At 37.2% G+C, this 13657-nt stretch overlaps 1 protein-coding gene across 1 annotated transcript in view; it reads left to right on the top strand.

Moving 5' to 3' along the window:
- The window catches only part of LOC311282676 (transmembrane protein 263-B), a 29511-nt gene extending 19645 nt beyond the window's left edge, over positions 1 to 9866 (top strand). Inside the window, exon 3 of the mRNA XM_084396605.1 lies at positions 7962 to 9866. Coding sequence (XP_084252731.1) covers positions 7962 to 8242 — 281 coding nt within the window. The 3' untranslated portion in view covers positions 8243 to 9866. The remainder of the gene's footprint in view (positions 1 to 7961) is intronic.
- The last annotated feature ends 3791 nt before the right edge of the window (positions 9867 to 13657 follow it).

The following is a 13657-nucleotide window of genomic DNA, read 5'->3' as shown; positions in this document are numbered from 1 at the left end:
ACATTTTACTACCTGAACCTTTGTCTCGTCATTAAATGAGGTAAAAACTATGTTTAATATTGTTCTGCTTGTGTCCATTTGGTGGATAACGTGTTTTTTTAATTTACAGTTGTTCAATTATATAATATTTATGACATTAGTCCCCTCCAAATTCCGCTTTACATGCCAATCATTGAATAGTAGTAATTGTATGAATTGATTATTAAAATGCATAATGAAAAATAGATCCTTTTGTTGCCTTTTGTTTTTGTATACCATTGGTGTTATAGTGTTTCGCTGGTGCCTTAGTGTTTCCTCCACGATTGTTTTACTTATTATATATGCCGCTGATGGCCCCTTCATCCTTAGTAGGGCCTTATTTGTTCGTCTTCTCTTTACAAAATGTTCCCGTCCAAGTGGGTACCTGGAGGAAAATGCTTTGTATCTGTTTCTTCTGTTCTTTCTAAGACTTTATCTCTGTTCTCCTCCCTTCGGTTTGTGAATGCAGCATTGTTGGTGTTATCTAAAGGTCTTACTTGTGGCTGTCCTCGACAGGAACATATTATAGAGTTGAGGCCAGGGTTCAGGCACCAGAATGTTCAAGTGTGCCCAGATCATTTTCTCAGCTCATTCTGGGCACCAAGGAGACCACTTATCTTTCTTTAGTTGGGGCTTTTGGATTCTGTCACAACCTAAAACTTTATTCATCCATGATTGCTGCAGGCTTCTTGCTCCAATTGATGTTTAGATTGCCTTAGAGGCATCCGAGCGATATCAGTCAGTGATTCCTTGTTCAGTTTTACAACAAGATTCAATCTTCTTATTCGGTTTTCTGTCAGTTAGGGACAACGAGACTACGTTCTTTTGAAAGCTTTAGCGCTTAGAAGGACATGTGAAATACTCCATCCAGTTTCTTTGTGAATGTTTATTTAACTGTCGAGACCAACACGGTAACCTTTGTACGGGGCTTGTTGAGTGGGTTTTTAGCCACTGATGCTCACCCTCCACAGAATTCGGGCCGTCTCTCGAAAGAGTAACACGCCTCAGAATATCTTAACCTTTCCATCTAAGCCTTCAAATGTCACTGTTCTCTTTCCTGCATCTGAACACAAATTGACATTTTCTATTTGCTATAGAATTTGATTGATCTTGAAGGTTCCTGTCAAAAAAAGAATAACTTGGTCATTCTTCCAAAGAAAGAAAGCTGTTTCGTGTTTTGCAGTTATAGCAGCATGCTTTGATGAATTGTATGCGGTGATAATTATTTTTTTTTATTGATCAAACAAGGGCAAGCAATTAGAAAGATCAGTGTATTTGATAACAAGCTCGAGGGTATTTACTCAGCAAATTCTAGCAAATGTTTGATTATGATGAAAGGATAAAAAAAGGATAGGGTTCAGTTGATGTGAAAGGTTACATGATGTTGTCAATTACCAGTTTTACAGTGTGTAAAACCATGCAAAACTGCATATTTTCAAGATTGATTAGTCGGTTTGTGGCCTGAACAACTAGTAGACTACACAGTCTTAAAGGGTTAGTTCACCCAAAAATTTAAATTCTGTCAGTAATTACTCGCCCTCATGTTGTTCCAACCGCGTAAGACCTTCGTTCATCTTCGGAACACAAATTAAGATATTTTTGATGAAATCTGAGCCATGTTTCACTCCTCCATAGGCTTCTATGTGACCGAAACTTGCTGGCCCAGAAAAGTTATTAAAGAGATCGTTAATATTGTCCAAGTGACTCCAGTGGCTCAATCTTAAGTATATCAAGCGACGAGAATACTTTTTGTGCGCAAAAACAAACAAAAATAACGACTTTATTCCACTATTCATTTCCTTCTCTCTGGACCTCTAGTTGGTTCGCGTAGTGTTTTTGCGCAGCGCGTCTGTGTTACACGTCACCACGTAGGCTCACTATTGGCCGACGCCGGTCATGTGTGTGTTGCGTGATGACGTGCAACACAGACGCGCAGCGCAAAAACACTACGAGGCCCAGAGAGAAGGAAATGAAAAGTGGAAAAAAGTCGTTATTTTTGTTTGTTTTTGCGCACAGAAAGTATTCTCGTCGCATGATAAACTTAATGTAGTGCCACTGTAGTTACTTGGACTATTTTAACGATGTTTTAATAACTATTCTGGGCCGGTGAGTTTCGGTCACACTGGAAGCCTATGGAGGAGTCAAAATTCTGTCAGATTTCATCAAAAATATCTTAATTTGTGTTCCGAAGATGAACGAAAGACTTACATGGTTGGAACAACATGAGGGTGAGTAATTACTGACAGAATTTTCATTTTTGGGTGAACTAACCCTTTAAGAAAGTTCTGTAAAATTATTTTGTTTTGTGTTCCTTTGACCCCGATCAGCGGTTGTTTGTACTGTTTTTCACAATTTTTACAAGGTTTTACTATTTTTAACTTTGCACAAGACTTATATTATATTAAAGACTTATAAGCACTTTTCTCATTTTTGAAGTTTCGAACTGCATGCACATCAGGGATAAATAGTTATTCGGTAACACTTTACAATAAGGTTCATTAACATTAGTTAATGTATTAACTAACTTGAACTAACAAAGAGCAATACATTTGTTACAGTATTTATTAATCTTTGTTAATGTTAGTTAATAAAAAATACAGCTGTTCATGTTAGTTCACAGTGCATTAGTTAATGTTAACAAATACAACCTTTGATTTTAATAACGTATTAGTAAATGTTGAAATTCATATTAACTAAGATGAATAAATGCTGAGGAAGTATTGTTTATTCTTTAGTTCATGTTAACTTGGGTAACTAATGTTAACGAATGAATCTTACTGTAAATTGTTACCAATTATTCCTTCCTGCACAGCTCTGTACACACCACAAACCCCCCCCCCCCCCCTCCCCCCTCCCCCCTCTTCAATCAGATCCTACCAGCGGCATTATCCCATTCTTTTAGGTCAGTAGTCAGTTAAGCCAGATTAAGATGAGGTCTTTCCCTCCCTTTGCTCAACAGAAATCATTCATGATGTGCACATATGTTTGTTATTGTCTGTGTGATTAAAATGCTGCATCTAACGTTTAACGACACAGAACGGAGGTTTGTGACATGTATTGTTTGCACGTTATTTGCATGTTGTGAGCAATTATCAGTCGCACTATTATTTGGTTGCCATATATTTTATTCTGTGTTGGATTGACAGAACTTCATTATATTGCAAATAACGCGTTGTTGTCACACTATTGATGACTCTGTTATTTGCATACAGTATCCAAATTCTAGCTAAATATTTGATTCACATTTGTAACCCAAGTACCTATGGGCACATAGCCAAAACCATATTTACATTCTGTTAGTTCAGTGGGACTTCTAATCCGTGACATGGTAGCATTGTGTGTTTGACTGGTTATCTGCAGTTATTCCACTGAATTCAACCGAATAACAAATGTCAATAACAAGGTTGTTTCAGATGCCTGCGTGAAGCTCACAAACTGTGGCCTCATTCATGAATCATGTACTTAAATTTTTTTGTATGTATGTGGTATGTATGTGTACAAAGTATGTGGTTGTTACACAAATTGTGCAGCATTGTGCATAAGAACAGTTTTATGAACAATTTACACCACATCGATTGTCATATGAATGCAACAATTTAAGTTTCAATTTTGGAATTTACATTATAATTGCTTGTAAAATGAATGCAACGCTTTACGTTACAATATTTACATAAAAATCGCTTGTCATATCGAATGTACTATTCGATTCACATTTATTGGAATAGTGCTTTTCACAATACATATCGTTTCAAAACAGCTTTACAGACAGTTTGCATTTGAATGGGACTGTTTATGTTTAGAATTGATTTACGAACGATTTACATGAAAAATTCCTTATATGAATGTGACCGTTTACGTAAGAATGGATTTACGAACAATTTACATGACATCATCATACTCATTTTACATACTCATCAACATCGTATTAACATGAGTTTACATTAGTATACAATAACAAACAATTTCAAACAATGAAACGATATACAAATTAATAAAGTTTTATGAATGAGGCAAGGTTTTTCCTCACTGTGTTCAACAGAAGTCATTCATGATGTTCATTTGTTGTCGGTGTGATTAATATACAGCATATCAGTTTTAATACATAACAGAGGTTTGCATGTCGTGGGTGACTACTTTGCATCATAGCTGTAACGTCTCAGGGTTGATGAAGAAGATAAAGGTATAGGCAAAGATACTAAATACTCAATATTTATTTAAACTGAAGAATATACAGTACAGTGTGCGTGCACAAACAGAGTGCTAACACAAACATTGACCGACAAGTGAAGGGTGAACAGAAGGAACTTAAATACACACACAGATGAACACAAGACAGCTGATGCAGATAATGATGATGATGATGAACAGGTGGGTAATGAAGGGAGTGAGTTCAGGTGTGGAAACAAGGAGGATTCTGGGAACTGTAGTGAAGACAAGACGATGACAGACGGTGAATGTGACAATAGCAGTGTAATTTGGCTGACATATTCTATTCTCCTGTCGTGTTAGATTGACATTTAAAGAAATTTTATTTAAATGCAAACCACACATTGTCACGCTATGCTGTTGATGACTGGTATTTTGCACGCAGTGTCCAAAGGCGAATATTTGTTTCACATATATTACCCAAGTACACATATAGCCAAAAGCATATTTACATTTATAGAAAATTTGCATTTGAAAATTAGATTTGCTCATATGATTATGAGTTTAGAATGTATTTACAAACAATATGTATGAAATCGAATGTCACATTTTAGTTTAGAATTTATCAAATTTTTGCTATTCATATAAATTTGAGCATGAATTTACATGAAAATTGCTTGTCATACAAATAATGCATTTTATGTCAGAAGTGCTTTACAAAAAATGTATTTTAAAATTGCTCGTCATCAAATTCATAACTGTTTACGTAAGAATGGATTTATGAACAATTTACATGAAAATTGCTTGTCATGTGAATGTATTTTTGCAAGAATTTTTTTACAAATGATTTACACAATTTTTGCTTGAGTTTCATGAGGCACAGATGTGCAGATTCTGTAAGAGAAACACGACCCATCATCATTGGTCTATCCTTCTATCACTTAAATAATGTATGAAAATGTAAATTCAGAAATAATCTCATTCCTTTTTTCAAACATGCCTCACTACTTTGCTCATTCAGGCTTCATGTGAAAATGGAAGATTTCTGAAAGTGCCGCAATGCTTTGAGGTTTGGTAGCGTGGAAAGTATAATTACATCTCCCCAGGCGCAGATGACTCGAGTTAGTCTATATTGCATGTGCGAATGGGAATCTAGAGGAACGAATTTCGTATCCACCAACATTGTCACTGACCACCGTTATCGATGAACTCCTTAACTGGTTCTACCGTCTTGTCCAATAATTAGGTTATTTTGTTCAAATGAGAAATCAGTCGGATAAAAATTCTGGTTCTGCATATCAGTTATGGGACGCTCAAAATTCGTCATACTAAACTGAGCATGAGACTCACAGTAGAGACATGGTGTTAGAAGAAGCAAGAGGTTTGTGCATGTTTCATACATATTAATGAATTTCGATATTTGCAAGAGGCCGTTAAGCGAGGAAAGCAGGCTTTAGTTAAATCTTCTCTCTAGTTGCATCTTAAAAATGTTTCACATCAAGGCTGGTTCTGCTTATCTCAGCGTGTGTCTGTTGTTGTTCATGCGTGCGCACATCTGCGCACGTATATGAACTACATGTGGGCCGACCTTGACTGCTCCATGAAGTTTTCCGTCCGCCGTCCCACGGGACTCATCTGAAGATGCGCTGCTTGTCATTCACACGGCTTTCTCTGTGGCACATCGATTCACCGGGGAGCTCATCGTGCAGCCCAGACATGCAGTCCTTGACAGTATTGATTGAATGTAAAAGATATAATTTCTCTTCACAGTCCACGGAGTATAAACGCTAGTTGTCCAGTGGAAGGAAAAGAGTCACTTTTTTTTTCATGTATTCTGCCAAAGGAACAAAGGGGAAAGATTATGCTATTTGGACTGTGTGTGTGTGTGTGTGTGTGTTAGACCACATCTGCTCAGTGTATTACTCAGGTCTGTAGATGTGAGGTGATTTCACAATGCTGCCCTGAAGCTTTAAGTCTCACATAACCATCACAATGAGGAAAATAAGCAATACTTGTACATTTACATTTGTACATTGTAATGTACAATGTACTGTACAAATGTAATGTACATTTGAAGATAATAGTCTTTCACATAGCCATACATTTCTCAGTGGTTTCTGGTTGGTTACTAGAAGCAAAACCTAAGTTAAGGTCCCTACGAATGGCTCAGGATCCTCCTTCAATGCAAGTCATTGGAGTTTTCCCCATATTATTAATATTAATAATAATAATAATAATAATTAAGGTAACAGTTTAGTTTAAGGTCCAATTCTCACCATTAACTAGTTGCGTATTAGCATGCATATTAGGATATTGGCTGTTTAGTACTTATAAGCACATATTAATGCCTTATACTACATTGCCATATTCTACATCCTTAATCCTATCCAATATCTAAACCTAACAACTACCTTACTACCGGTAACTATTAATCAGCTGTAATTAGTAGTTAATTGAGACAAAAGCCGTATAGTTAATAGTGAGAATTGGACCCTAAACTGAAGTGTGACCATAATGAATTGTATAAATTATAATAATTTAACAATTTAAGTGGATATTATGTTTTATTGTTGTTGTTTAATAATTTAACACTTATTGTGTTTTTGCAAATCAATTCTTGGACACTTAAATTCATAACGAAACAGAAGTTGCGCTAGTCTTTTCTTTCCTATTGTGACGTATAAGTGAAACGGCTTCTCGAACAAGAACAAATGTAGGGCGGGACTTAATTTTTCCATCAGGAATTGATTGGATGGTTGTTGTTTGCTGTTGGTCGATCCTTGCGCCAGTAAACGCGTCATCAGAGAAGAATTGTCAATTGTGATTTCATGGTGAACTTTAAACAACAAAATACAAAATTCTAAATGAAAAATCATTTTAACACTCCTAGGGCCAGATTTATTAACAGCTTGCGCCAGTGCAAACCCTGGCGTAAAAAAAAAAGAGAAAACCGGCCAGGATTTGGACATTTTTGCAGCTGACCTTATTATGGATTTGTGGGAGTTTCCCTTTCAGACGCAAAATTTATGGGAGGAGAGTATTTAAATGAATCACGCAAGGTGATTTACTAAGGTTTGGGCTAGTCAATTTACTGGTATGTGTGCCGTTATTTAAATCTTAATCTTAAACCAGACACAAATTTGCGCAGCTCTTGGTAGATTGCGTAGGTCGTTATGGAAATGATCCGGCTGCATCCGTGTTTTTTAATTTGTGCGCAATACCCATCTTTTATGAGATTGCGCTCACGCTAGTTAGCCTGACTACGTCAGACTTCTTACTTCCGCTCAATTTCATTTCGCTTCTGTACTCAGTCTGAGACAGCGTGATAGCTTTCCGTTTTCCTCCGGCCTGAAAACAGCCGGCCAATCAACGAACAGAGGGCGGGCTGAGAGCCGTGACGTAGACGCTGATTGTACCGTGGATGCATAGATTTACTTCACATAATCTGCAAAAGTCGTTCACAGCCATGTTCACTCCGGTATTTCGCTCGATGGTTTTGTTTTCGCATCACACATGTGTTTACAGTGGAAGTAAGATGCGGCTGAGCATGCGCATAACACACGCCATAACCAAACGTCATGTGATTGGCTTACGGGAACCAATGATTTTAAACTTCAGACAAGCGCCCCCCCCGCAAGAAAGAAAACGCTTTTCAATTATGCCATGCCAGACTCTGTCTACGAAGCAAAGCGAAGTAGCAGAGTTTGGTATTACCAGGCTACACGCTAGTTTGCCCTGTTTAGTAAATCTGGCCCTGAATGTTTACACTTCTGTTTATTAAATCTAATGTTTTTCAGACTTGGAGAAAGACCACCCTAAGAACGAAGCAGGCGTGGTGTGGAGAGTGACCGGCGGGCTGTTCAACTTCACCAAAGGAGCGGTCGGTGCCACCCTCGGGGGGGTGGCCTGGGTAGGCAGCAAGAGCTTCGAGCTGACCAAGACGGCTGTGACGAGTGTTCCTGCAGCTGGAGTGGGATTGGTCAAAGGCGGTGTCTCCGTGGTAACGGGAGGGGTCGGGGCAGTGGGGTCTGCAGTGGCCGGTAAAGTTACACCAAAGAAAAAAGACAAGTCAGATTAGACTGGCTGACTCGCTCCCAGCCTTTGTTCGAATCGGTGTGTCTGTGGATGTCTGGGTGGTGTGTTCTCACTTTCATGGGGGTTTGAAAACAGGTGGCTTGTTCATTTAGCCCATGGGAAAATTACTGTTTCGCATTCACCAAATACAATCCTACCTAAGTTAACATAAAGAACTGCAATACGCTATATAAACACACTTCTAGAAAGCTACATGAGTTACAAGGGACATGAGATAATTGGTATCTTATGCCTTTTGTTTGCTAATTTGTTTGTGTATTTGTGTATTTTGACTATTGGCTGAAATGTTGGTCGGTATTATTAATGCTGGGAAGACGCTTCGGGATCAAATGGTAATATCATAACATATTCTTTAACAACTTAATGAAACTGGCTCCATCTTAAAGGGAACTCAAATATGCCGGCAGTTTTACTTAAAATGAAAACTTGGTGTAAATTATTTTTTGTAATATCAGTCCTTGTGTACACATAATTAGCCCTAATGAGGTATTTCTCTCTAAAACATCCCTTAAAAAGTTCAAGCACACTTCGCAGAATTATTCCTTGAATATGCTGGTCTTGAATCTGAGAACTTGGAAGTCAGTGAAAGTATTTAATTAAATGAATAAATGTGACACTAAATGACCCTGATCATCCAATAATGTGGGGTTTAGACTACACACTCTCAAATATTCTTCGATTTAGTGTCAGAAATCGCGTCTTTTCTTTGATACCGATTTCAGAGTAATATAAACATCTGCTGTTTTCACAGTGCGCTGTTTTATCATCATCACATTCTCATTTACGTCAGTCCTGGTAAGTGTAGAGCTCCTCTGAACGGCAGTTCGCACATCATTGGCGTAGATTACATTAATGGTGAGTCTCCCGTGTAAACACTCCATTTTGTAAGACGATGTTCAAGCCGTTGAAATTTAATCTGTCTCCGGGAAACCAGTGCCTGGAGTTAAGAAAAGAAATGATTCGCATCTAAAAAGGATGCAGGGAAACAGAAACTACACCACATTGTCTTCAGTCCATTTAAAAAGGCTTTTTTTGCAAGTCTGCTGCGAAGCATCACTTGTGGTTTGCTTGAGATGATGTTTTAATGGCTGTACATGTGCCTGAATGTCTTGGGAGTTCTAAAAGCTCACTGTGGAGTGTTTAGTGTTTCAGAACAGTGCAAAATAACCACAGATGTATTTCCTGTGACCGTTTTACAGCCGTTTACATCATAGAACCAGCACAATTGAAAATGTGCAAATTGAGTATTTGTTCATGTTTCTGTCTTTTTTTTTTTTTTCTCCCCTATTGCTTAAATGTTTGTCTCCTTTTTATTTATGTAAAAAACAACATATGACACATTATTATTATTATTATTGCTGCAATGCATGCTTGAAGCTCTAGTTCTTTGTACAACATGCTGTTAATTGTGAGTATGTATTTCACTTTTTTTCATGTTTCTTTCAGTTTTTGCTATCTACACACTTTCTGTTAGGTACCCATGTCTTGAAGATGCTGTTACTATAAACTGGACTTTTAAGACCAAGTAGATTTTGTCTATAATAGAACTATTTTTGCTAAATTGATGCTGTATTCTACAAATAAAGCATTCTGTATTTTAGAAATGCATGAGTTCTTTGTATTTTGTTGTTGTTGCTGCAGCTGTTGTTTTTTATTTGATGCATTTCACTTATTTACCATCAAAAGAATATGAGCAAAGAGAAGAATTACTATCCTGCAATGATCCCCTGCTGGAATAGGTGGAGATATTTTAATACCATTGATCTATTATTCATTTGAGCTTTAATCATTTATGTAACACTGAATGCACTAATATGCACTGACAGTCCAGATCTGGATTACATAAGCAGTTTATAAAAGTAAGTGACCCCATAATTAAAATCCCTGTTTTATTAAGGCTGAGAGGTAAACTTTAAAACGGCATCCACTTGTATTCATAAGATGATAGGGTTTTTCATCATAAAATGGGTTCCATGTTTTGTTTCTATCAGAAAGGGGGGTGGTGGGAAATAGCATCTTTAGATTAGATGTCAGGTGTCCGGTATAGGCAGAACCAGGAGCTCATAAACCTTTGTCTTTTCATGGCATACTGAATCAGCACAAAAATCTATTGAGCCAGTCAGGGGTTTTATCTTCAAAAACAATTGCATGGCTCAACAACATCATTGTTCCACAATATTAACCATGGACATTAGTGATTTTAGTATCAAGTAGTAAATGCACCATAAAAGGGAAAGTTGTTTTGTGGCTTTTTAACCTCACACCGTGTCGTAACCAGGCGAAACGCAATAAAGCGATAAAAGCTAGCTGTGAAGGACGAAAGCCAATCGTTTTTGTCCTAACCCACAGCCAGTGCCGTCTGGTTTTTGGGCCCCTTGTACTGTATATTGCTTTGGGCCCCCCTGCCCACAGCACTGCTGGACACTCGTAAGGGGCCAGACACACTACACTCTTCATTCCATTGCCTTCCATTCATACTCATGCAAATGCAGAAGACAGGAAATTCAAGCTCATGCGAAGTTCGCCACATTCCAAAATGTACGTTTGGTGAACTCTGCCCTGCACATTTGTTTCACATGAAGACATGTGACGATTAGAAGTTTGATACATCACGACATGACCTTTTAGCTGAATTAAAAGAACGCAAACTTTAAAAAAGTGAAAGTGACATGACGTGAAGGCCAAGTATGGTAACCCATACTTGGAATTTGTCCTCTGCATTTTACCCATCCAAGTTATTGCACAAGTCTGCAGGATTGCAGTAAAGTTGAGTAGACTGATATATTTGTACATTTTGGATGTATTATATGCTGAGTGTTTTTTAAAAAGACACTGCAGAGTTTGACGTCATGTATAGCCTACGACCATTGCCTTGTTCGTAAAAAACGTTTGTGCTCAAAGTGGCCAATTAGGCTATTTATTCCTTTATGTTTCTGTTAATCACTTTATCTAGTAGATTATCCCTGTTTGTTGTTTCTTGCTTGAAAATGTATTCTATTGTCTTGCTTCACTTCAAGTTTCTTATCCTGTTCTTTTAGTGATCTTTATGATATATGTATCCCCTGTAATCTTTATATGTTCAATAAAAACAAAAACAAAAACTTCTCTGCTAACCAGCTGATGACCTAAATCAGGTGTGTTAAAGGGATAGTTCACCCAAAAATGAAAATTCTGTCATTCATTTCTCACCCTCATGTCGTTCCAAACCCGTAAGACTTTCGTTCATCTTTGGAACACAAATGAAGATCTTTTTGATGAAATCTGAGCGCTTTCTGTCCCTCCATTGACAGCTACGCAACTACTACTTTGACACTTCAAAAAGTTCATAAAGAGATCGTAAAACTAATCCATATGAATTGTTTAGAGTGGTTTCGTCCAAATTTTCTAAAGAGACTTGATCGCTTTAACGGAAGCTCAAACGTGCTGCGTAACACGAGAATGAACTTCATTGGTTCTTGCGGAAACTCAAAAGTGCTGCGTAACAAGAGAATGAACCTCATTGGTTCTTGCGGAAGCTCAAACGTACTGCCAGCCTAACACGAGAATTAACCTCATCATTGGTTCTCGCACAAGCGAACATGCTTAAGCTTCCGTTTACCACAACTGACGTGTGAGATGTTTATGTGAATAAAAGCCTAAATTCAATCTGTTCATCATATAAAGCAATCGAAATTTGGACCAAACCACTCAATTCATATGGATTAGTTTTACGATCTCTTTATGAACTTGTTTAAGCGTCAAAGTGGTAGTTGAATAGTTGTCTATGGAGGGACAGAAAGCTCTCAGATTTCATCAAAAAGATCTTCATTTGTGTTCTGAAGATGAACGAAAGTCTTACCGGTTTGGAACTGCATGTGGGAGTAGCCTAATTACTGACAGAATTTTCATTTTTGGGTGAACTATCCCTTTATATAAAGACGACATATACAAATGTGGAGTGCTCCTCAGGACCAGGATTCAAACTACTGTCCTAACCAGCCATGACCGCAAAAATTTACGATGGATTTAATGTTATGACTAAACTTTTTTTTTTTTTGAAAAACCCAGCATGCACAAAACGGTTGAAAAACGTCCTAGAAACCACATCTAAAATTAAAAATTAATGTGGGGGAGAAAAAGCAACAGAACATATTATTACAACGAAAACAAATGACAAACTATCTGTTGTAACTGTTGTAAATCTATGGCAACAAGAGACTTGCCACAATTGCCAAACATTTTGATTAATTAAGTTGTTTATTCATATTTCAACTTTGTGAATGAAAAATGAATGGGCGCACGAGTCATAAATTTCTCACTCGTGATAAGAAGAAAAAACGAGCGCGCGCAGAGTTTCTGAGGTAAGACTTTTTTTTCTCATGATATCACTAGCTTATAAAAGTTTGAAAATAACATCTGAAAGTATTAAGTATCTGAAAGGCTTAATTTTTTTTTTTTTAAGAATCGAATCTAAAATATATTAATTAGATTCATATAATAAACTCTATATTAAATAGGTTTATTCTGATATATATTTTCAAACAATGCAACTAAATAGGCCTACTGCATTAAAGGTCAAATAACTCTCAGGTGCAGTGCATATGACACCTATAGAAAAGCAATTACTTTGATTTCATAAACAGTGTTTGCATCCTGGAGTCTCTTAATCGCAATAAGAGATTTCAATGGTTTTCTTAATCACAATAAGTGGTTTAAATGAACGACAGCTAAGATCTCAAGCAGGTTGAGATCTTCAGTGAGGAGGAGCATGATAAATTGTTATCCTCTGAAGAGCGCTTTAAATTCAACAAAGCAAAAACTCGGCATCTGCTACTGTTCATGTATATAATCTCAGAACGGCAGGAACTGCTTCTTGACATTTGGGGGCAGGAGACCTCTGTTGTGGGCTGGAATTCGTACCATTGGACATCTCTGGGGCCTTTTTTATCCCTCCCATTCTTTCACAGATTCGCTCTCTTCACTGTATGGGTTGAGAAAAAATAGCTTCCTCAGCATACAGACAAATTTAAGTGGGTAATTTACACAAGAATATCTGCTTTTAAGTACCACTAACACCTTTTTTTTTAAACTTTAGTTTATAGCTGGCATATTTTTTAGCTGATCTGTCCACCGGTGCTGCCAAATTATTGGTGGCTTTTTTGGCAAAGGATAAAGCGAGATGGCTCAGAAAGACAATTACTCGTGCACTTTTGTAGGGTTGATGGGGAAAAAAGTTAAAAGTTCATCAAACAAATGGCTTAAATGTGGATAGAAAATTGTGATACATACAAACCTCAGGTCACAAAATAAGCCACCTGCCAAGAAAGTGTGTGTATGTGTAAGTGCCTTAAATGCTCAAATTTTACTGAATTACAAATGCCACACTGAAACTATTTTAATGGGACTTTTTTTTTTTATT

The sequence above is a fragment of the Rutilus rutilus genome, assembly GCF_951802725.1.
Source record: "Rutilus rutilus genome assembly, chromosome: 23".
In the NCBI taxonomy this organism is placed as follows: Eukaryota; Metazoa; Chordata; class Actinopteri; order Cypriniformes; family Leuciscidae; genus Rutilus; species Rutilus rutilus.
The sequence above is the reverse complement of the archived record's forward strand: the minus strand, read 5'-3'. Positions and strand labels throughout refer to the sequence as shown.